The sequence below is a fragment of the Peromyscus californicus genome, unplaced genomic scaffold (genome assembly GCF_007827085.1).
Source record: "Peromyscus californicus insignis strain IS unplaced genomic scaffold, ASM782708v3 Scaffold_4__1_contigs__length_199733344, whole genome shotgun sequence".
In the NCBI taxonomy this organism is placed as follows: domain Eukaryota; kingdom Metazoa; phylum Chordata; class Mammalia; order Rodentia; family Cricetidae; genus Peromyscus; species Peromyscus californicus.
The window spans coordinates 74,967,491-74,991,917 of NW_026294562.1; the positions used below are offsets into that span (position 1 = coordinate 74,967,491).

The 24,427-nt window shown below is 50.3% G+C and overlaps 1 protein-coding gene across 3 annotated transcripts in view; it reads left to right on the forward strand.

The window, feature by feature from the left end:
- Positions 1-23,564, forward strand: part of Rgs10 (regulator of G protein signaling 10) — a 45,469-nt gene extending 21,905 nt beyond the window's left edge. For all 3 annotated transcript variants that reach the window (XM_052762811.1, XM_052762812.1, XM_052762813.1), the window contains exons 4-5: positions 9,415-9,558; positions 23,199-23,564. In XM_052762811.1, coding sequence (XP_052618771.1) covers positions 9,415-9,558; positions 23,199-23,375 — 321 coding nt within the window. In that variant the 3' untranslated portion in view covers positions 23,376-23,564. The remainder of the gene's footprint in view (positions 1-9,414; positions 9,559-23,198) is intronic.
- Positions 23,565-24,427: the final 863 nt, after the last annotated feature.

Genomic DNA, 24,427 nt, shown 5'->3' on the forward strand with positions numbered 1-24,427 from the left:
AGGGGGACCCACAAGAGAACAAATCTATCCTTGTGGCCCAGACAGGAAGCCAAGGCCCTGGGTAGAGCTGGGCTTAAACCATGATCTGGAGCCAGCCAGCCAGCCCCCAGCACACCTGTCCTGTGTGTGTGTCTGTTCTTGTGGAGTGCCCAGTCTTTGCAGAGTGCCTGCTCAGTGCCAGGCATTGTGAAAAGCCCTGGAGACACGCACCTCATGGACAAACCAGATAAGCTTCGTTAAAAGCTCTGCAAGTGTGATGCATGTAGACACCAGAAGTGGGAAGCCTAAGGGCAGGGGAGTCACCAAGGTCTACTGGGAAGTGAGTTGTAGCCTGAGACCTGCAATGGTGGTTGGGGAAAGGGAACCAGGGATTCTAGAAGCAGGAACAGCGTATGAGAAGACCAGCCCGGAGACAAGAGCGGGGCGGGGGGGTGTCCTGTTTGCCAGGGGGTCTACTGGGCTGTGTTTGAAGGTAAGGGTAGGTATGGCCTGACCTGAGAATGGGGGTGCATGGCAAGAAGGGACCCCATGCCATGGCCCTGGAGAGTCCCTCTGGGACCTTAATGTTGTATGTGGCAGATGTAGTATTGGGTGGCACTGCTCTGTTGTAGACTACAGAAATCTAGACTCAGCAGCCCTTCTCTTCACCCCCATGTCCCCATTACTGGGCTCTGGAAGGCTTGTGTCCCCAAGTCTGGAACATAACCCAGTGATATAATGAATGCTGAGTTGATTCCCCCCTCTGCCCAAGGAAAAAAGATGCTTGTCTCAAACTTTTCTTTGGATCGTGACAAGTCAGGCCTCCATCTTATGCATTTCTCAGCACTCTTCCAAGCTCCAACAGAACAGCTCACCAAGCTTTGAACACTCGGCGGCTTTTCCAGCCCAAAGTTCCAAAGTCCTTCTACAGTCCTCCACAGAACCCCGTGGTCAGGTCTGCCACAGTGATACCTCACTGCGGGTACCGATTTCTGGGCTCGTTAGGGTTCCTAGAGCCGTGATGAAGCAAAAGCAGCTTGGAGAGGAGAGGCTTATTTGGCTTACACTTCCACATCAAAGTCCATCACTGAAGGAAGTCAGGACAGGACGTCGAACAGGGCAGGACCCTGGAGGCAGGGGCTGATGCAGAGGCCATGGAGGGGTGCCACTTACCGGCATGCTCAGCTGGTTTTCTTATAGCACCCGGGACTACCAGCCCAGGGATGGCACCACCCACAATGAGCTGGGCCCTCCCACATCAGTCACTAATTAAGAAAATTATGGTTTATCTCCAGCCCAGCCTTATGGAGGCATTTTATCAATGGAGACTCCCGCCTTACAGATGAGTGTAGCTTGTGTCAAGTTGACATAAAACTAGCCAGCACAGCGCTGCTGGGAACAGGGGAGCCACTGGTAACACTGGCATGTCTGGGTCTTGGTCGAGGCCACAGCACTGAGCCTTCATGCTGCTTTCATGCACAGATGCAGGGGTGTGATTTGAGAGGTCAGCGGCAGCCCATGGTAGGCTACAGTGTGTTGCATCAACATGCAGAGCCAACCTCTGCTCCTGGCCCACAGGCTCTCCTGGTCCAGTTGCTGGGGAGGCAAAACTAGGCAGTCAGCTCTGAGTTACTGGTTTCCAGGAGTGGAGGAGGAGGAGGAGGCAGGCCCTGCAGAAGGCACCTAACTGAATTTCACAATCAAACTTACCACATCTGTCCCAAAGAGAGTGTGGGAGGCTTTCTCTCTCCCTGCAGTCAATTGAGGCAGCTGTGAGCTCGATGCAAATCAGACTTTCAAACCTCTGCTGGTTTAAGGACAATTCTGATGATTTGTTTTTCTTTTTCTGGTTTTTTTTTTTTTTTTGTGTGTGTGTTGTGCGTGTATGCATGAGGTTTTTTTTTTTTTTATGTGTGTGGGCACATGTGTGGGTGCTCATGTACATGTGAGAACATGCATGTGGAGGCCTGAGACTGATGTGAAGAATATCCTCCTACTCTTCCACTTTAGTCAACGAGACGGGGTCACTCAGTCAAACCCAGAGCTGGCTCAGATGGCTAGTCTCCCGAGCCAGCCCGCACTGACTCTCTTTCCCAGCCTGACATTGCAGGGAAGCAGCATATGTAAGTTCCAGGGATTTGAATTCTGGTGCTCACACTTGTGTGGCAAGGGCTTCACCGCTGAGCCTCTCCTCAGTGAATATCACACTCGTTTATGCTGAGCATCTTGTGTAATTTACTTCTCCATCTTTTGTAGTCTGTCTTTCTGTCTCTCATGCTCATGAGTTCAGGCATCTTTGCTTTTCTTCCTTTCCATATTATCCAAGCATCTAGACCTGTGCCGGGCACACCATGTGTCTCTTCCTCTCTGTGGGATGAAGGCGTGCCCGCCACTCAGGCTGGACTCTCACCTTGTCCTGAAGCCTGGCCATGACAATGAGCTTGATAGACGAGCATACATTCTAGCCGACGGGACTTTTAACTCTTTGAAGCCCCGAAGAGTAGAACAGCCCGAGACTTGATTGTCTTCCCTGGTCTGTGCTCCACTGTGACCTCGCAAGCTACTGGGCAAAGAAAGGCCATGGCTTAGGAAGGGCCAACATTGCATGCATCAAGGGAATATTGAGGACTTTGGGAAAACGGGGAAGTGACATTTCTCGCCTCCTGTCCTCAGGTTTTCTTTGTTTCTTACACCTGCCATACTTTCCGTGTGTCTGTAGTTGGCAACTTCCATCCCTCTGTGGTTGAAAACCCTTCTCTCATGTGCCCTATGAGTTAGCATGGGATGCAGGCCTAGCTTCTAGAGTAATTCAGCATTTATAAAACCACAGAGACGCGTCAGAGAGACGACTCAGCAGTTCAGAGCCCAGGCGACTCTTCCAGAGGACCAGAGTTTGGTTCCCAGCGTCCCTGTCAGGTGGCTCACAGCCATGTGTAACTCCAGTTACAGGGGATGAGATGCCTCTGGCTTCTGTGGGCACCCGCAAATAGGTGCACAACCCCCCATACATATACAGATAATTAAAGATGAGAATAAATCTTTAAAAAGAACTCCTGAGAAAGCTCCAACATGGCACTCATTTTTTTGGCTAACTCTGAATTCATCCATCCATTCATTCATTCTCTCATTCACTCATTCATCAGTCAGCTCATGTACACTGAGCCTGTTTACTGTGTGGTAAGTATTGAAAAGTACCTGGCATCGTACAGACCACATGGAGAATGGGGCGGGGAGGTAGGGTAGGGACCAGTGTCCAGTGTTCACAGCTCTGAGAGCTGTGCCAGCATTTAAATATGACAATCCCTTGTGTTTTAATAGTATTTCTAAGTTTACAGTTATGGGAGTCTGTGGTATTATTATTATATTATTATTTTGATATATTTTGTTTAACACTACAACTTGATCTCATACCTGGCTATATTTGGGTGTGATATTTTTTTTTTTAAAAAGGTGTTTTTAAAGAGTTTAAAAGATTCCTTAAAAGAAGTTTGTTCTCCATGAGTGAGTGGGTTACAAAAGAAGGGCACATGGCCTTCACCCTCAGTACCCTCCAGAACTCGGGGGCCATCTAGTGTGGGTACTGTCTCTCTGACCACAGCCTGTGATGTGAAATTTTAATCCATTTTCCCCATGGGAGTAGCAGGGTCCATGCTGCACCTTAGGAACTCAGTGTGATGCTGGCCCCTGTGCTTGCTGCCCGCTGCCTCTGCCTCTCCCTGCAAGATGGAGTTGCCAGGTGCAGGCCTGGAGAGCCCAGTCAGTGAGCTAATAAAACAGCAGCTCCCCCTCCCTCCTCCTTTCCCCCCTTCCTTCCACTGGAGACAGAATCTTGTGGTGATGTATGTTTGACGAACATGTGGGACCAGAGAAGGATGCCAGGTGCCATCATCCTCCGCCTCACTCTCTTGAAACACAGTCTCTCACTGAACCTGGAGCTCATCAGTCTCCAGCTAGGCTGGACTGCAAGTCCCAGTGATCTTCCTGAGACAAGATCTTACCCTACTGCCCATGCTAACCTTGAACTCTTGGCCTCAAACGGTCCTCCTTCCTACAGGTGCCTGCCACCATGTTTTTGTTTTTGTTTGTTTCCTGTGAAGGCCCTTTTCCCCTGAGTTGAGATCTTCCTTGCAATTTTTTCTTTCCTCCCTTTCATCTCTTTGGATTTTGGTTCCTACATTTATATTTACTTATTTATTTTTAAAGATCCCAACTTTATCTTCAGATGGTCCTTTTGGACTTCCCCTGCTTTTGTGTTTTTTTTCCCACAGACAGGGGCCCTTCAGTCCCTTCCCAGTGGGCTGCAAGCCCGATACGTTCGTAAACTGGACACATTTCCGTTCAGTGGGCCGGGAAAGCTCTGCTGGGGGGGGGGGGTCTGTATTTGGAACTCACCTTGACCCCTGTATTCATCCTGGCAGTCCCTCCTTGCTGTCATTCTCTGGGGCCCCCCCTCACTCCATTTATTTTATTTTCACTTTCGGAACTGAGGACCCAAGTGCTCTACCAGTGAGCTAAGCCCCGAATGCCATCTTTAAAAATTATCTTTATTAGACTATTCACTTGATATGTGAATGTTTTGTTCCCGCATATGTAACTGCACCACATGAGTGCTTGGTGCCCGTGGAGGTCAGAAGAGGGCCTCAGATCTCCCGGAACTGAAGTGGTTATGAGCCGCCGTGCGGGTGATGGGAATTGAACCTGGAGGACACACAAGTGCTCTTAACTGCTGAGTCATCTCTCCAGCACACCTCGGCCCCCCATTAAAACAATTATCTCTATTTCATGTGGACGAGTGTGTGTCTGCCTCTATTTTATGTGGACGAGTGTGGGTCTACACGTGTGTTTGTGCACCATGAGAATACCTGGTACTCAGGGAAGCCAAGAGAAGTCAGATCCTGGAATAGCAGTTAAAAAGCTGTTAGGAGCTTTCACCTAGGATGCAAATTTCTTTTTATGTATTTATATGAAGCTGTGTGTGTGTGAGTATATGCTGTGTGTGTGTGTGTGTGTGTGTGTGCGCGCGCGCGCGCGCGCGTGCATGCATGGCTGTGGAAGTCAGAAGGGGACATTGGATCTCTACATTTTGAGTTACAAGTGCTGTGAGCCGCCCACGCTGGGAGCTGGGATCCAAACTCCAGTCCTCAGAAAGGGCAGGAAACAGTCTTATTTTTTTTTTAATTTTTATTTTAATCAATTAATTAATTAATTTGAGAAAGTCTCACCAGAGAGCACACAGTTACAGAATCCAGGGCAGGACTCAAATTTAGGGAGGGGCTAGGAGAGCACAGGACCTGGTAAAAGAGAAAGACAGAATCGGAGAATCTTGAGAGAGCAGGCCTCTCTGGTAGAGGAGCAGGGTGAAGCAGGCAGGCAGGCAGGCAGGCAGGCGAGGTAGATGGGACTGGAGCCAGAGAGGCATCCGGCGGAGACCCCCGGAGGGCCTTAGCAATCAGAAGCAGCCGTGAGCCCCCAGGCACCTTGGCCTGAGACGCAGGATTCAGCTGAGAAGGGGGAGAGAGTGGGTGGGAGGACTCTTCTCTTGAGATGCATCTGTTGAAATTGGGAGTGAGGAGGCTGTTTGCGATGACGGGGAAGTGGAGTAAAAGCTTTTACAGCGGCGGAGGACCAGCATGTGCCCTAATGGGGGAGAAGAGACCACACTGCACCTCCTAAGTGCCGGGCAACCCATTACTTTGCTGTTCTGAGCAGATGGGTGTCTGGGGCTGTGAGGGAAGTGAATTCACTTCTATTAAACCGACTTTGGTTGGGAGTGGAAATCGAGGGCCGACTTCCTACCCAGCGTTGCTGCAAACCAGGCATTGTCGAACCTGAAGGAAGGCAAGGCGCTGGCTTGTGTCTGGAAGGAGCTCGCTTCAGTGTCAGAGACTGGACACATCTGTCTTTCTCAGGGAAGGGAGGACTATGGTGTGGGCGGCGGCTGGACCAGAGCTGCCTTCACAGACCTAGAACTGCCTCCACCTTCTGTTCTTATTCTTACAGCAGTTAGAACAGGGTTAACACAACTCTGGAAAAACCTACCAGAATAGCTCAAGTGGCCAGTTCTTCTTTTGTGCTCAGTGTTCTCAGCCTGGACACCAGGCCTTCCCGTGACTGGCCTGTGGTCAGCAGCCCCAGAGCTTCCCTTTTCGGTCACACTTCCTATCCTAGCCCAGATAGACTCTGCAGCTCACTCATTCTCTTACACTCGCTGGGTCAGCACAGGGACTCATCCTGTTCTCAGAGGCCGACAAAGGGCAGCTGATATGAGAGCATTGGCTGAGAGCCAGGTTTTGGACATCTGCAGCCCTGGCACCTGCTTCCTCTCCCCTGCGCCACCTGCCCCCAGACTGCCATCTCAAGCTGCTCACTTGCATGTCTCATTTTCAGAGCCACTCAAGATTGCCTGAATTCATGCGGGCCATGTGTGTGCATCCACGCATGGCAGAGCGTCCGCATGCCTGTGGATGTCTTGGGGAGGGGAAGCCTGCAGACTTTCACATGCAGTTTGCTCATCTGGCTGACTGAAATTCTACTTTCATGAAGTAACTTTAAAACAGGAAGTGGGTTTCCAAAAATGCTCCCTTCTGACAGAATGCCGGTGGCGGGAGAGGCTCATGGCTCTGGAGAGCCAGTGGGTCTTCGAGAGACGTGAGGTTCCAAACTGCTGCTCCGGGCCTCATGATGGTCCCCAGACCTATTCTAGAAATAGTCGTATTTATCTTAAGAGGCTCCTATGTCTTTGAGTTTGACATTAATTAATTGCTCCTGTAGTCAAGAAAGAACAGACACAGGGCTTTGAGTGGTGACCCCACCTAGGCACTGTTCCTGTACCAGCAGAGGTATAGTCAGGCCTCGGCCTCATGGGGTCTCTTGCCTTCTAGCCTCTGGCATGGAACAAGCTCATTTTTTTTTTTCTGTTGTCAAGCACTACTAATTGGAAACTTCCAGGGATTTTCTGAAAACCCGAAGTTTTCAGAGTCTGTTTTTCCCTCAGCCAAGCTCTGCAAGCATCCTTAGAAGCTGAGGGCCTCTCTGGGAGAAAAGTGTTTTCTTAGGGCCTCCTGACCTCCCCCATCTCCTCCACAAACCACAGCTGTGTGCTGCACACTAAAGGCATCTCTCCACTGCCTTGCTCCATGGGGTCAGACGGGGCCTGAGAGCTGAGGTTCACACAGTAGCTGTCTTGGCTGTGGGGAGGCAGGTGCACACACATGTCCTTCCTTTTCAAGAAAGGGGGCCTCAAGGGAGGTTCTGGTGGAGAGTGCCGAGTCTGCTGCACTGCCTGAGGCACTTGGAAGATGGTGCATACTATAAAGCCTCCTTCCATCAGAGAAGGTCACAGCCCTGTCAGGGTTCTCAGTGGCTCCCGCCATGGGGTGGGTCACCACCCTGCCAGAGTTCTCAGAGCCAGGAGAGTACAGATGAGTGAATACCTCACTGGCGCTGCCTCTGGGATACCACCATGCTTTCCAGGGGGGCTGCACTAGGGACTTCTGGGCACACAGCGAGTGTTCTCCGCATTACTTACACTTAATGTTTAGTTACTTGAAGGAAAACGCCCTCTTCTGGAAGACTGACAAGCCATGTACCCTGGAGAGCTCAGTGAACCTCATGGGACCTGAGTAGGATTGAAGCCTGGAATTAGATAGTCCTGATGTCACCTGTCCTGGCCCTGGTCCTCACCAGGAAACTAGCATTAACAGGAAGACCAAGAAGTTAAGGGGAGGGAACAGGCCTACTGTGTCTGCAGTACAGCAGGTGTTGGCCATGGCGCGCGCGCGCGTGTGTGTGTGTGTGTGTGTGTGTGTGTGTGTGGTTTCACGGGACTTGGTTTGTCCTGGAGAAACACACGTAATAAAAAACTTCATTTGAGTGTATTCATAGTGCTGTACAGACACAGCCACTTACTCGATCCCAAATCCTTTCAAAACTCCGAAGAAAATCCTCATGACCATCACCCTTTTGTTCCGGGCAGTCAGAGTCTAGGCCAGGTGTTTCCAGGTTCTCAGTCGAGGAATTGAAATAAAGGTGCAGAAGGACTGAGAAGTAGCAAGGAAACCACTCCACAGTGGAGCTGTAGTACCGCTCAGAAAGAAATGCTCTGCCCAGAGTGCCAGCAGAGACTGGGGATGGTGGCGCACGCTTTTAATCCCAGCACTCAGGCAGAAACAGGTGGATCTCTGTGAGTTTGATGCCAGCCTGGTCTACACAGTAAGTTCTAGGACAGCCAGAGCTAGATGGAGACTCTGTCTTGAGAGAGAGAGGGAGAGAGACAGAGAGACAGACAGACAGACAGACAGACAGACAGCAGGTCACATGAGTGAGAGTGTATTCAGGGGCCCCAGGTTACTGAATGGGATTACTTTGATGGGGTCTAGAGGAAGGAGGGGCTGGTTACTAAGGGCTGTGTCATGGGTGGTTCTCTATTTTGATTGACATGTTCTAAGGTACAACTTTTACTGTGCTTATCTCTTCCCATAATGCACCTGATCTGAATCATGCACACTGGGTTGTACTTAGGCATAAGATGGTAAATAGAGGATTCTCTCTAAAAATTCACTTAGAGGACACAGTCTGCTCTTTTGCTCATCTACCCAAAACTAGTTCAGGACAGAATGGCTCCCGACCAATGGACCGGGTTATGACTGGAGTGTGAGTGAACGGAAACCTGAATGAAGTTTGGAGGTTGTTTGTGTAGCTCAGTGCAGGTGGGGGGTCCTAGGTCACTAGGCGCATTGTTAGGATAGCGGTGTGTGGGCACAGAGCACATGTAGGTGAAAGCCCTAGGCTGCCAATGCATTATTGGAAGAAGGGTGTGTATATATCTCAAACTGAGTGAAGTCCCAGGTGGCTAAGCTGTTCCTTGTGCTCACCCACCTCACCTTCATCACCATTTCTTCCTCCTACAACCCCTGAGCAACTACTAATCTTTCTGTTTCTGGGGCTCTGCACATTCTAGGTGTTTCCCCATGAACAAGATTCCACAGTATGCAGCCTCTGTGACCGCTTTCCTTCATGTAGCTAATCAGTTCCAAGGTTCATTCGGGTTGGAACTTTGGCCAGCAAGTACTTCGTTCCCCCCTCAAGACCAAGTAACATTTCCATGAACTCTTAATTTGAAGGTTTCACAGGATGGTACCAAGTCACAGTCGAATGTCATTTTTATTGTTTTTGAATGATCAGTGTAGCAATTTTGTTTCAGGAGACTTGGCTGCAGATGCATTAGTAGGTATGGGATAGGCATTAGTAGGTATGGGATAGGCATTAGTAGGTATGGGATAGGCCAGGCTGCTGGGGCCTTCTCAGGGAGCTTGGCTCTGGACAGCAATAGCTCCCAGCTGCAGTTCTTCCAGGGCTGGCTGGAGGGTGGAACTGGCCTCAGGCCAGGAAAGGCTGTTCTGGTGGGTAACAGTCCAGCTTCTCTGTCTCCTCCAGATGCAGGTAAAGGCCAGGGAGATCTACATGACCTTCCTGTCCAATAAGGCCACTTCGCAAGTCAACGTGGAGGGGCAATCTCGGCTTACTGAACAGATCCTGGAAGAACCGCACCCTCTGATGTTCCAGAAGCTCCAGGAACAGGTAATGTGACCTTCTTGCTCATGCCTTGATCTGAAAAGCTATGGATGTTCACTCCAGGCCTGGGGGAGTTCTTCAGGGAAATGCCACATTCCCCAAGAAATACCTCATCCAGCTGTGGTGGCTGAGGTTACTGAGCCCTGAGCGGTGAAGGTTGGGGAGACCTCGGTTCTGAATTTGGACTGTGTTGACTCTTGACTGTGCACCATTTGAACCACTGGGTGGGATGGGAGGCTAGGTCTGTCTGCAGGATACAGGTTAAAGAAATGTTATGACACCCACCGACGGGAGGGACAGCTGGGCAAGCCTCGAAGCAGCGCCAGGGGATCTACGGCTGTGTTTGTACGAATGGCCAAACCGCTCCCTCACGGCCAGTGGCCCAGAGCTGTCAGGAAATTTATAATGCGGCCTCTTGGTCATAACGACAAAAGGAAAAATTTTGCAGTATATTCCACTTAGAACCAGAAGAGGTAAGTTTAAAAAACGGACATGTTAAAGAGGTAAACCTTAAGTTTTCTGGCAGAATTTCTTATGAGGAATAGTCAATAAATGTCCCTAGACACAAGGGATGTGACCTGAAATTCAGACCTGGATTTAAAAATGTGTGTGCACATCTACACTCTGCCGTGAAATGTGGCGTCCACACGGGGTCAAGGGTACACTTCTGCCAGGAAGGCAGATTGAGGCTAAGGGACCCATGCTGAAGAAGTAACATGGGACAGCTGTTGAAGGTAGAGATAGAAGATGCTGGAAACATCCACGAGGATTCAAAGTAGCAGGGAACCTCGAGCGTTTTTTTTTTTTGTTTGTTTGTTTTTTTTAATTTGGTTTTTCGAGACAGGGTTTCTCTGTGTCGTTTTGGTGCCTGTCCTGGATCTTGCTTTGTAGACCAGGCTGGCCTTGAACTCACAGAGATCTGTCTAGCTCTGCCTCCTGAGTACTGGGATTAAAGTCATGTGCCACCACTGCTTGGCCTCGAGCTGTTTTTGTACAAATACACAAACACCTGCCTCACTGCCTCTCCTGAGGAGGCCACTCACATAGAGGCCCCTCCAACGTGAATAACCCAGTCACATGAAGGGTGCATTAAAACTGGTGGTGGGTCCCACTCCCAGGGTTAACTGTTCAGAGCTGTAGGTCATGTGTGGTGTGGGACCACCTCCCCATGTTCCCAGGGAAGGCTGGTGTTGCAGGTCTAAGGCTGTACAGTGTGGAGAGTTCTGTGTGTTGGCTGAGTCTTCGGGGAGGGGCTTTTTGATCACCTGATACCTAGAGCCTGGAATAGCGGTTCTCAACCTGTGGGTCATGACCCCTTTTGGGGGGGCTCACATATCAGATATTTACATTATGATTCACAACAACAGCAAAGTTACAGTTATGAAGTAGCAACAAAATAATTTTATGGTTAGGGATCACAACAATATGAGGAACCGGATTAAAGGGTCGCAGCTTTAAGGAGGCTGCGAACCACTGGCCTAGAGGATGTCCCAGCCACCGTGAGGCTTCATCTTTGCTCATCATCTGATAGAAAACAAAACACCTGGCAGAAATACAAGCAGAAGCACTTTGAGAACAGTTTCCAACTGACACAGTGGCGATGTAGATCCACGTAAATTCTGAACCAAATCTGGGTATTGAAGGAACTCTGGGCCTCTGGGGGGACTTATTAAGGCCTTTTGCAGGAGGAGCTTTGAGCTATGGGCATAGGTTTGGGAGAGAGAGGCAGACAGGGAAAGGCAGTTTTTGTGACTGTAGCCATGTGGGCACCTCTGTCTATGCTGGCCCTCAGGATCTCCTAAAAGGCTCTGTCGGGTGCTTTAAAATACATCCGGTGTTGAGAGCTTGGCCGGCTATTAAATTCTACATTATCTGCAGCAACAGTGCCCATTCCTGCTGGGCCACCCCGAGAGCTGTTGTCTCCCTTGGCGTGAACTCTCATCTATTCTCCGACGAGTGTTCTTAGCCTCGTTTTGTTGACAGCAGAAGCAAAGGCCCAAGGAGTTGTAATGGCTTATTAGTTAAGTCACTCAGATAGTAAAAGTTGCTAGAGGCCGGTTTTCCGTCCACCTGCCTTCCAAAACCATGGCTGCTCTGCATCCCTCTTAGCCTTCACGGTCTTCAAGTTCAAGGGCGGTTTCTCTCCACCTGGCAGAGGCCCATGATACCCTGGGGACAGAGGGAGTTCAGAGAGCATGTGAACCCAGGCAGTTGCTTTATGGGGCTCCAGAGACCAAGGTGGGAAGGAGAGGAGAGAGGCTCATGGGATTCCACACAGTGGCCTGCACACAGTGTCAAAGATCCCCACAAGACAGCCAAAGTAGAGCCAGCTGCTGTGATCTGCACACAGCCCAGGCAAATGTCTGCTGGGGGGCTGGCTGGTACAGACAGGAGACACGTGGCAGAAAGGGCGATTTTTTTCTTTCTTGAATGACAACATAGTTGTTATTCTGAGACATAGTTTGGCCTCAAACTTCATTCCTCTGCCACACAAATGCCAGGGTCACAGGTGTGTGCCTCCACACCTGGCTAAGTGACAAAAGTTTTAAAAATACTTTTCTATCTACCTGATAGTAAAAGGCACTTGGGAACAAAAGTCTATTGAAGGCACACCACCCCCCCCCCCACCACCGTGATCTCACCTGGAGATAGTCACTAAACAGCATTCCATCTCGAGATGCCCATCTTTCATGTTCTATAAATAATGCACGCCACCACACTCGTTACCAGTGCGGTTCAAAGTTTGACTGTAAAGGAAGTGCTTTTATATCCTGTTGTGAAGCACTGAGAGAGAGAGAGAGAGAGAGAGAGAGAGAGAGAGAGAGAGAGAGAGAGAGAGAGAGAGAGAGAGACTAATTGTCCTTCTAAGGTACAGACGGGTGGATGGGAAAAAATTGCAGCCATCCCATCCCTTGGTATCTCTGGAGACTTGTTTTTGTTCTTTTACTCTTTTTTTGTGGGGGGAGCCATCACCCAGCTCCCAAATAAATCACACATGGAGGCTTATTCTTAATTATAAATGCCTGGCCTTAACTTGGCTTGTTGCTAGCCAGCTTTTAACTTAAATTATCCCATCTACCTTTTGCCTCCGGGCTTTTCCTGCTCTCTTACTCTGTGACTTGCTGTGTAGCTGAGTCGCTGACCCCCGGAGTCCTCCTCTTTCTCTGACTACGGCTTCTCTTTTCACTCCTCCTTCTATTTATCCTCTCTGCCTGCCAGCCCCGCCTATCCCTTCTCCTGCCTCACTATTGGCCGTTCAGCTCTTTATTAGACCACCAGGTGTTTTAGACAAAGTAACGCAGCTTCCCAGAGTTAAACAAATGCAACATAAACAAAAATAACACACCTTAAAATAATATTCCCCAGCAGTGACTGTTTGTAGGAACCCTCCTGCTACACACACGCGCTTAGCATCTTCCTATCAAGCAGTGGTAGATGATGTGTAACCTGTACACATCTCCCCACATGGTTTAAATCCAGTCTGCCATAGTACCATGCCTGTCATCACGTTCTGTTTCTTAGGGAACTGTGACAGGAAAGGACAGCTTGGTACACGGTCAGCTTTTGTTTTCTTGGGGAAGCAGAGGACTGCCTGTGCAGCCTGTGCTGGTTTCCTGACGTGGGGAGAGTGCTGGAGGCACCTGGGCTTTGCTTCATGTTGGAAATCTCTGTCGGGGGCCGAGACACAAAGGGGCTCCACATCACCCACAGTCTTTGCTCCCACAAAGCCTCTTTGAGGACCCTGCTTTCTTTTTTTTTTTTTTTGGTTTTTCGAGACAGGGTTTCTCTGTGTAGCTTTGCGCCTTTCCTGGGACTCACTTGGTAGCCCAGGCTGGCCTCGAACTCACAGAGATCCGCCTGGCTCTGCCTCCCGAGTGCTGGGATTAAAGGCGTGCGCCACCACCGCCCGGCAAGGACCCTGCTTTCTTAAGCAAGAGACATTAGAGGGAAATGTGATGGGGACCCCAAGATTTTAAAAACGTTTTTATTTACTTATTTATATGCACACACACACACACACACACACACACACACACACACACACACACACACACATTTGTGTATGTGTTGCATGTAGAGGCCAGAGGTCAACATTGAGCGTCTTCCTCAGTTGATTCCCTCCTTATTTTTTGCAAGATCCTTTCTCATTGGCATGGACCTCATGGATTGGACTAGATTGGCTGGCCAGGGACCCTCTTGTCTGCACTTCTCCGGTGCTGGGCTTACAGACATGCGTCACCATGCCCAACTCTTAGGTGGGTGCTGGGAATCGGAACTCAGGTCCTTGTGCTTGTTTGGCAAGCGCTTTATTGACTGAGCCCTCCCCCATTTATAAATTCAAGGTCTCACTAAGCCTCAGTCACAGTTTCGGTTTCGCCATGACCGCCGTGTGGCTTAAGGTAGGCCTATCTGAATAGGCTGCTAGCCTCTGCTTTCAGCCATTGTCACCAGGAAAGCTTGAGGTGGCCAGCCACTCATAACGTGGCCTTGTTGTGATGCTCTCGGGGAGCATGGTGGGGCAGCATGGCTCTCGTGGGACACAGCTGGAGCTGAAAGCAAAGCGAACATCCTCCAGCTCAGATTCGATGGCCCCGCATCCCTGCACCCTTAGAAGAAGAGCCTCTTTACTCTAGAAGAAGGTCCTTTACTCAGGTTCTGCTAACTCTTGGTTTACAGACAGTTCTAACAGGTTCTCTAGTTCAGAGCAGATTTGAAGTGAAGTACTGGTAGGGGCTGGATGGCAGAAAGCAAGGCCTACAACCAGGGAGCAGGCAGACAGTGATACTGAGCATTAACCACAGCACAGTGATCCGGGGCCAAAACACATGGGGCCCATGTTCCCACACACCCAGTGTGGGCTTCTCTGTACTCCAGGATGGTAACGGCGCTCACAAGACGCCAAGCAGAAGCCAGTGATGGTCAGTGTATTGTGCGAAGAGTGCACTGTGCCTGTTAGGAAGCTGAATTCCAGGGAAAGCAAGAGAAGTGAGGGGCTTAACTCTCTTATCTAGGAAAGTCCCCCTTGGAATAAGGGGAGAGATGACTTCCTGATTTAATTTCTAAGTTTGGCTCGTCTGTCTGCCCAGTGGTGACTGATCAGGAGAGGTGGAGGTTGTACTGTGTGCATCTCCTGGGTACTGTAGTCCAGTGCTGGAAGCTGTGCTTCACAAGGAGCAGGAAGGGAGGGAGAAGCGGGAAGGAAGGAGGCTCCCTTTCAGTCACTCGGCTTCTTCAGTGAGTACGCTAAGAGCTCTTTGTGCTGCAAGGAAGTCAGCTCCTGTTCATCCATGAGGACAAAGATAAATGCCGAGAAGGAAACGCAACAGCAGAGAGACGGGCTTGGAACGTCTGGAAGGGGCTAGTAGGGTCCCTTGGTCCCTGGAGAGGCCAGAACCCTGAAAGGCAGCAAATACCAGAATAGCTCTGGGAGGCAGGATGTTCCAGGAGAAGCCAGTGCAAAGGCTCTGAGGCAGGTGTTGGCTGCGTGTGTTGTTGGGAAGGTCATTGTCCCTACAGAGTGATGGGGGATGGGGTGGGGGCTTGTTGGATCCTGGGCTACGGTAATTGTTGAATGGAGGAATTTTGAAATTTAGCTTTTTTTCTCTTTTAATCATGTAGGTTGGTTGCACTAAGAAAGTTAGATCTTGAAAGCTGGACTGCTTGGCCCTGATGCCCAGCCCTGGTTGTCCTGCCCTCTCCTGTCTAGACTAGAGAGTACACATGACTCAGTACAGAGCCATCGATCCCTAGAGGGTCAACTGGTGGCTTTGGCTTCCTAACCATGGCTTATCATTGGTCGTTGGCCTGCTGCTGGCCCTCCTCCCCATCCCAGTCTCAGCCCATCACTTCCTGGATGCTGGGCTCAGAGTCATAGTCATGATCACTACTTGGTAGATTAGTTCTTGGCATCAGGAGAGGGAAGTAGGGGCTCAGAGCCCCCGTCCTGCCTCAGACCCCACACAGGTTCTGCTTCTTAGTGTCGCTTCTGTGTCCCCACGTGTAATATGGGGACTCTCTGCTACACCTCAGGTGAAGCTAACATGCTTCTCCTCTTCCGGAAGGAACCCTGGGCTGCTACCTACAACAGCCCCAGCATGTTGTCAGGATGCCCTCATCCTAGGAAGTGCCAGTGTCTAGTCAAGGCTCAAACGCAGCAAAATGACCTCCACAAAGTGCCAGGTTCCCAGTTACAGCCTCAACAGAGGAAGGAAGCAAGAATGGGCCCTTTGCTCAGTGCTGTTTCTGAATCCCCCTAAAGTGTGTTTCTCATCCTCTTATTCCACATCATTGGAAAGGGAGTAGCAGCTGGGCGGTGGTGGTGCACGCCTTTAATCCCAGCACTCGGGAGGCAGAGGCAGGTGGATCTCTGTGAGTTCGAGGCCAGCCTGGTGGTCTTTAGAGCAAGATCCAGGACAGGCACCAAAACTACACAGAGAAACCCTGTCTTGAAAAACAAAACAAAACAAAACAAAACAAACAAACAAAAACCACACAAATGAGAGAAAGAAAGAAAGAAAGAAAGAAAGAAAGAAAGAAAGAAAGAAAGAAAGAAAGAAAGAAAGAAAGAAAGAGAGGGAGTAGAATGGTGATGGGAAGGGCTTCCTGGCCTACTGGAGTTCACCCCAGCTCCCCTGTTTCTCCACATAGGGCCTTGGTCTGAGCTCCCCGCACCATCATTGTCCTTCTTTCTGGGCTGTGGTTGGCAATCAGAGCCAGAATGTATGGCATCTCTGCCTCACAGGTACTGTTGACATTCACTCCCAAAGATCAAACCCAGCCTAGAGACGCGCGGTTTCCAGGGTGGCCATGAATTTTTGTTCCAATGGAGAGTAAAGGGTTCCACATCTGTGTGGCCGGGCGCCTTCGGCGGGGTGGGGCGTGAAGGACTTTCAGATTGACCTTACAACTTTACGATAAGTGACCCCTTGTCATGGCAGAGATGCAGATTCATTGCGTTTTGAATTTGAGTCTCACAGACTCTAGGGAAGACGGGATAGATAGCCCACACTGCAAGAGCGGATTTTGCTCCGTGCGGAGGGTCCTTCCGACTCAGTCTCTGATCTTCTTGGAGTTCTGACCCCACCCTTGGCACGTTTACCTGCCTATGAACTAGACGTGCTGGCCAGATCAACAAAACCTTTCTAGGGACTCAATCATGCTTACAGGGCAGGGTCTCCACTCTGCCTGGCACTATCCTGCCATCTGCCAGCTACCCTCAGACCTCCTGGGTGCACCCAGTCCTTCTTCAGAAGAGGGACCTCCATTTCACAGGGTGGGCACATGAGTTCTGTAGGTACAAGGAGAGAGACAGAGACAGAGACGAGAGAGACAGAGATAGACACACAGAGAGAAACAGAGAGAGACACACACAGAGACAGAGATAGACACACACAGAGAGATAGAGATTGAGAGAGATAGAGAGACACAGAGACACACACACACACACACACACAGAGAGAGAGAGAGAGAGAGAGAGAGAGAGAATGCTCTAGAAAGAGAAATCAGAGAAATCCCATTAGCAAACTTTGTTACATTGAAAGATTTAAGTTTTTCCTCCTTATGCGGGTTGAAGTGACCCAGAGAAAAAAGGAGGTAGGTATTTTGTTTAGCCCTTCTAATGTACTCGATTCTGAGGTGATCAAATATTTATCAGGCTCAGAATACAGTGGAGGGAGGCAGTGGATTAACCCAGAGTGGCCCCTGCCCGGAGGCCGAGGGCTTCTGGCAGAATCCTTCCCTAGAGCAGCTTGTTGGGCACTGTGAGGGTGTTTTTTTTTTTTCCTTGCAGCTCCATCCGGGGTTTGAGGAGGCATGGTGGGTGTCTGGGTGATGCAGGGACCCTGCACTGCAAGGCGAGGGGCAGGGCACAGTTGCCCAGACGCAGGACGCGCCATCGCTCTGTCCTCCCAGTCTGTAGCAGGGAATCCTAGGCAATGGGGCTGAACAGTTTATAGTGCAGGCATTCAGATGTGAGGCCTGAAGACCAGAAACCCTTGCTAAGCCACATCTGTCTTGGAAAAAAAAAAAAATCCCAGGAGCAGCCCAGCTGCCTACTCACGGCTTCTGCTTTGCCCCCCGGAGACTAGTCACCCTTGGGCTGTGCTCAGAGGCCTTCAGGCCACTTCCGCCTCTTCCTCTCCGTCTGGGTTGTTTCCATTTTCTCCTCTTCCCCACAGGTGTCTGGGACTCCGACCACATTGTTTAGGTCCTGGTCAGTTGGGCCGGTGGGGTCAGCTTTGCCTGTCAGAGGCCTGGTTTTATAGAGACAACTAAAGGTCCTGGGGCCCAGCTCATCTCTGGGGGAGCCGAAGTTCCCTCTCACCTTGACCTCGAACTGCTGTCTTCAGAACTGTGAGGGAGTTCACGTCTGTGCCTCTGTTTCGGCAGTTCCCTGGTGTTGTCCTAACTGTCTGCCAATCTCACGTGTTTTCAAACAGCAAAGCCTTCTTGCACAGCTAGACTAGGAATCTGAAATCATCTGTGGGCAGGGTCTGGGCTCCCGGTGAAGGATCCAGAAGAGGATCTTGCCCTCCCCTTCCAGCTTCTGGTCAGTTGCTTGTCGTCCTTGGAATCCGTAGGCTGTGGCCATGTCACTCCTGTCTCTGTCGCCATTGTCAGATGGGCTCCTTCTTTCCAGGTCTCTCTGTGTGTCCTGCCCTCTTTGGGGAAGAACCAGTCTTTGGATCGGGTCCCCCTACCCTGTAGGGTGACATCAGCTTGTCAGCCCTAACTAGAGCTGTTTCCAAATCAGGTCACGTTTTGAGGTTCTAGATGTATAAATGTTTTCCAAAACACCGTCCAACCTGCTGCTAGCTTTTGTAGCTATTCATTTCCCTCCAGCATATTCGAGGTCATTGTTTGAAATTCAGTGCATTTTTGAAATTAGATATTTAATCACTTAATGCTTGGGTTTTTGTTTTGTTTGTTGGTTATGTTTTTTTTTTTAACCCCCCCAGGCAGGGTTTCTCTGTGTAACAGCCCTGGCTGTCTTGGAACTTGCTTTGTAGACCAGGCTGGCCTCAAACTCACAGAGATCCACCTGCCTCTGCCTCCCGAGTGCTGGGATTAAAGTCGTGCACCACCACACCCGGCCTCAATCACTTAATGCTTATGGGCAAGTTTCCATCATGTTCAACTCTTTGCAAATCTTGATTTTTCCTTTTTTTTTTCTTTTTTCTTTTCTTTTTTTTTCTCTCCATGTAGTGAAAGACTGGCCTGGAGCATGCCTGTGGGGTCCAGGCTGGTTTTGAACTTGTGATCCTCCTGCCTTGCCATTCCAAGTGCTACCCATCACGTAGACTTCAGTTTGTTTTTTGGTTTTTTTTTTTTAACATGTACTTATTTGTTTGAGGGTCAGGGAGCATGGGTGCCATGGCACGTACATTAGAATCTACATTAGAATCATGGCGACTTGCAGGAGCTGGTTCGCTCCTTCCACTGCGTGGGTCCAGGAAGCAAACGCTGGTCTTCAGGCTTGTGTGGCAAGTGTCTTGACTGTCTGAGCCATTTTGCCGTCTCATTCTTAAGGACGGCACGGTGCTCTGCCCTGCGAGTGTCGGCATAAGGGCGGTGTAGCATCTGGGATGGGGAGGTAGCCTGCCAGGCTTGGCCTCCCTTCTGTCCCTTGCTCGCAGTTATGGCCTGAATTGTGCCCTCTACTCACGTCCCACTTCATATGTTGCAGGCTTAACTCACAGTCCTCTGGATTGTGACTCCATCTGGAGACAGGGTAATTAAGTTAAATAAGGTCGTGTGGACGGGCCCTGATCCAAAGTGACAAGTGTTTGGTTGTTTTCAAGTGTCCTGTTTCTGTGCGTGACAACATGTGTGTGGAGGTCAGAGGGCGCCTTTGAGGAAGTGGTTCTCTCCTCCCGTGTTTGCGTGGATTCTGGAAATCAAACTCTGGTTACCAGGCCCTCATGGCAAGTACCCTTGCCTGCTGAGCCATCTTGCTGGCCCCTGATGGGTGTTCTTTATAAGGCATACATGGGGCACAGCCATATGACACACAGAGAGAGGCCCTGGGAGAAATCAGCCTACTGGTAGCCTGACCTCCGATTCTGGCCTCCGGAACTATGAGGGAAAGCTGCCCGTGGTTCTGTTTTGCCAGGCAGAGCTGAGCAACCCTTGCTATCCAGTCAAGCACTAGTCCAAGTCCCCATTTTCCTCCTCTGAGAAACCACAGTCCCCAGGGCGCTGTCATAGTGTCATGGGAGAATGCTCTATCGGATGCCTGGAGTGTGTGGCCACAGACATCTCAGTCATGTTGGTCCTCGCCTGACCATCTGCCGAACACCCGGCCAACAGGTGCTAGGCTCTGTCATGGCCGTTTGCCTTGGGATAGGCTGTGGTCAGCCCCTGGCTAAGGATTCCCAGTCAACTTCTACATGTTCTCTGTCACCCTGCTGCATATCACCACGGAGGGGGCTCTATCGTGGAAGCTCCTGGGACCCAGCCCTCTCATGGCCGTGTGAGGAGGCCTTTGCCAGTAGCAGCGGGAAACTGGCCTCTGGATCCCATGCAGAGCCACGGGGCTGTGAACAAGCAGGAAGAGGAATCTTCCTGGGCCTGCTGCCCACAGCTGCTTCCTAGTCCCTCCAGCACCTAGAGGTGATGACAGCCAGACAGCCAGAAGGCACAGCAAAAGACTTGGGGGCTGGCTGGGCATTTCACACCTGCCCACCACAGGGAATGGCTCTGTGCTCTTGTTGTTAAATAATAATATGTGGCCGGGCCAGCAAGCTGACTCAGCAGGTAAGAGCATTTGCCCACAAACCTGAGTTTGATACTTGGATCCTGTGGTGGAAGAAGAGAACCAGCCCCCAAAAGTTGTCCTCTGACCTGGGTACATGCATCCTCATATTCCTCCTCCCCCAAACCCACAATAATAAAATAAATGCTTTGAAAAGATTTATTTTATTACTTTATTTATAGGAGTATTTTGCCTGCATGTATGTCTAGGTATCTCGTGCATGCCTGGTGTCCTGAGAACTCAGAAGAGGGCATCAGATCACCTGGGGCTGCAGTTACAGGTGGTAACACCGTTGTGAGTTACTGCGTGGGTGCTGGGAATCGAACTGTGGGTCCTCTGCAAGAGCAACAAGTGCTGTTAATTGCTGGGTCAACTCTCCAGGAGCTGAGTGGGCAGAGGAAGGGGAGCCTCTGGGGCTCTGGAGTACTGTCCCCACATGAAGCAGCTTTCCTGATTCAGTCTCTCAACTCCGCACACCCAGGTGCCTCCAACGCAACCCCTTCTCCTCTCTCTGAAGTGTGAGCTTCAGTGTGAGCTTCAGAGTCACAGAAGGCAAACAGGATACTCCCCTCCCACCCACAGAGACTTCATATGAGAGGCCCTACCCCTGCTACTGGTGCTGGCTGGCTTTGCTAGGGACCTGGGGGAAGTGACAGGGTTCAGGACTGCGTGCCCGGAAAGGCCTTCATGGAGCTGGCTTCCTTAGTCACACCCCAAGCATCTGCTTTGGTTTCTGAGACGGGTGGGCACCTGGAAGATCCCCTTGGGGGACCATGTACCTGCAGGGCTGAGGGATGGGCCAGGGCTGATGGGTGTGGATACCTGCTTAGCACATTTGTGGGAAGCCTAGGGGAGAGAATGAGGTTTCTTATCCCCAGTCTCCCCCCAGCCCCCACTGTTGATTTTCTTGATTTCTGGGGTGTTATATTTTCATAAAAAGTGATGTGTCCAAACCTTAGATGGTTATAATCACTTGAAAATTACAAAATCAATACAAAATAAGTAACTACTCCAGAGCTTGAGTAAGAATAGAATGGCCTCAGGGGAATGGCAGACACAGGGTTCAACAGTTTATGGACAGCCCAACGTGCTTGAAGTCAATTCTCCTGGGTGTGGTCTCTCCTGGGTGGTTTGGTTCTCCTGCAGCCCTATTAAGAACATGAAAGTGAAAGACAGAAGGTTCTGGTCCTTTCCTGAGGCATTTCCCACCTTCCAAGCAGATGTCCTGAGGCCTCACTAAGTGTGTGTTAGGAGAAGGCAGGTTTAAAAAAAATGTCAGGATCTTACCACCTACTTGACAACCCTGTCTGATGGTGTTCGGCATTCTGGAACTTTCCATTCAGCCGAGCCTGAGTTAGCGCTGTACAGGAAGGCACCTTGGTGTGCCTTGTGGATCTTTTTAATCTGAAGTCAAGAGACACAGACAGTCAGAGACAGTGGCAGAGAGACAGACAGACTATGTCTTGAGAAGAGGACTCTCTCCCAGCAGGAAAACGCGCCCTTTCTTTCCTTCTCCATGTTGCGGGATGAAGGAAGGTGAGCAGGAGTGAATCTGAGGGCTTCTGTGTGGAGACAGCCTCCACAGAGCACGTGTGTAGTGTGTGTAGTATGGTGCCGCTCTTTCTGGTGCCCAGGACTCAGGCTCCATCAGGGGTCGGCCTCAGCCCCAGTGTGCCCTGGGATCTCTGCTTTCCAGAGACCTCAGCCTGCCTGTCTGTGCAGGGTCTGCCCTGCTGCTGACTTCCATGTTCTCTGCAACTGAGACCTGGTCCTGCGGCCTCTCCTGATGGAGACTATGTGTGCACTCCCTCCCCTGCATGAGATACGCTCCCTTGGTCTCTTGGCGTGGTGATAGGTTTGAGATCTCCAACACCAAACTTACTGGGGCTTAATATCAGGCTTTAAAAAGATTTTTTTTTTGTTTTTGAGACAAGGTCTCATGTAGCTTAGGCTGGAGCCACGCTCATTATGTAGCTGAGGCTGAGCTTGAACGCCTGAGTGCTGAAATTACAGACATGTGCCACCATATGCAGCCAGTGAAGATTCTCGAAGGGCCATTCGAGGAGGGTCTGACTCAGGCTGTGTGCATCTGTTCGTCCATGGAAAACAAAGATGTGTTTGTGCACGTGACTCTCTAGTCAACAGAGTCCACTGAGACTGTCACACGGTGACCAAGAATGCCCAGGACGTCTGCCTTGTCCAGCACAGCCCTACCCTAGTGTTCTTCTTGTTACTATTATCAGTGTGTGTATGTGTGATGTGTGTGTTAGTGTGAGCATGTGCATGCCATGGCATGTGTGTAGAGGTTGGAGCACAACGTCCTGAAGTCAATGTGGGTCTTGGGGATGGAACTCAGTTCGTCAGGCTTGCATGGCAAGTACTTTTACTGCTGAGCCATTTCATGGGTCCTCCACTAGCATGTACTGTGTGTGTGTGTGTGTGTGTGTGTGTGTGTGTGTGTGTGTGTGTGTCTGTGTATGTGTGTCTGTGTATGTGTGTCTGTGTATGTGTGTATGCATATGTGGGGGGGGTCTGTATATGTGTGTGTCTGTGTGTGTGCATGTGCACGTGTGTGTCTGTGTATGTGTGTGTGTCTGTGTATGTATGTCTGTGTATGTGTGTATGTATGTGTGTGTATGTATATGTGTGTGTCTGTGTATGTGTGTGTGTCTGTGTATGTATGTCTGTGTATGTGTGTATGTATGTGTGTGTATGTATATGTGTGTGTCTGTGTATGTCTGTGTATGTGTGTGTGTGTGTGTGTGTGTGTGTGTGTGTGTGTGTGTGCTCATGCAAGTGCACAAGGTGTCACTCTTTGGCCTGTGGTGGGTATCTGACACGGTGACTCACGTCTGATTTGGTGGTAGCTCTCAACCTTTCTCTTTGCTCTTAGATCTTCAATCTCATGAAGTATGACAGCTACAGCCGCTTCTTGAAGTCCGACTTGTTTCTGAGGCATGGGCGAACCGAGGAAGAGGAAGAGGAGGAAGAAGAAGAAGAAGAGGAAGAGGAAGAGATTCCCGACACTCAGACCGCGGCAAAGCGAGCTTCCCGAGTTTACAACACCTGAGCCCCGAGAGCCGAGACTCCCACGGAACGGAGGGATTGACTCTTGGAACTGTGCAGGGTTGTCATTGTCTTGTCGTTTGAATGTTTGAGGACTGAAGTGTGCAAGGCCTTCCGCGGGAGGTGTGTGTCCCCTCACCCCTTGCATGCTTAACATTCCATTAAAAACAACAGCAGCAAGAATAAGAAGCGACTTTGAGGTTTCCATTCACAAAACAGAGAGTCCGCCAACCCCGGACACTCAGCATTTTAATCTCGCTTAAGTTTCCCATGAAGCCACAGGCGAAGCCTTTCGCTTCATCCCGCCTTGCTGGCCTGGGCTGTGTGTGTCCACAGACTCTCTCGGCAAAACGATCTGGGACACACAGGCTGTCGGTCTGACGAGCGCAGGGGTGGTGGGCATCACTTGCCGGGGACTTTGGGGTTAAATAGTCTCGAGAGAAGTTCCGCTGTCCAAAGCAAGTCTCCCACAACTGCTGACGCTTTGGGGAGCTGAATGACAGCATTAGGAAAGGGCCATTATTTCTCACATGGGGGTCTGGTCCCTTAGTCCACGACATTTCCCGCAACACACATTTAAAGTTCATTTCCACAGAAACGCTGTCTCAGCCAAGGGGAAAAACAGGAGCATTGTTCAGGTGTGATGGTTGCTCCCAGGGGACCTCAGTGGGACCTCAGCGCAGGCTATGTGCTGAAGCTGGGGTTGATGGGGCGTTCCCCCTTTCCCGTCGACCACCTAGGGTCAAATCAACCCTGTACCTTCTCCTGCCTTTCTCCATTTGTGAACTCTGGCTTGAAGTTCCAATTAGGGGAAAGAAGTGCTTTCTACAAGGCCAGCCTAGTCTACGTATAAAGCCTGCCGCAGCTGGGTGGAGGGGCTGGGAATGAACAATTACCCTCTTTTACAGTGGAGGCCATTGGGTCCCAGATCAGGCTCAGCTCCCTCCAGCTGGTGTCCACACCTCTTGTAAGGCTCAGCGCTATTGCTAGACTATCCCCAGAATGTTTAATAGCTCTCATTTGTACCCACAAAACAACCAGACTCTGCTGCTTGTG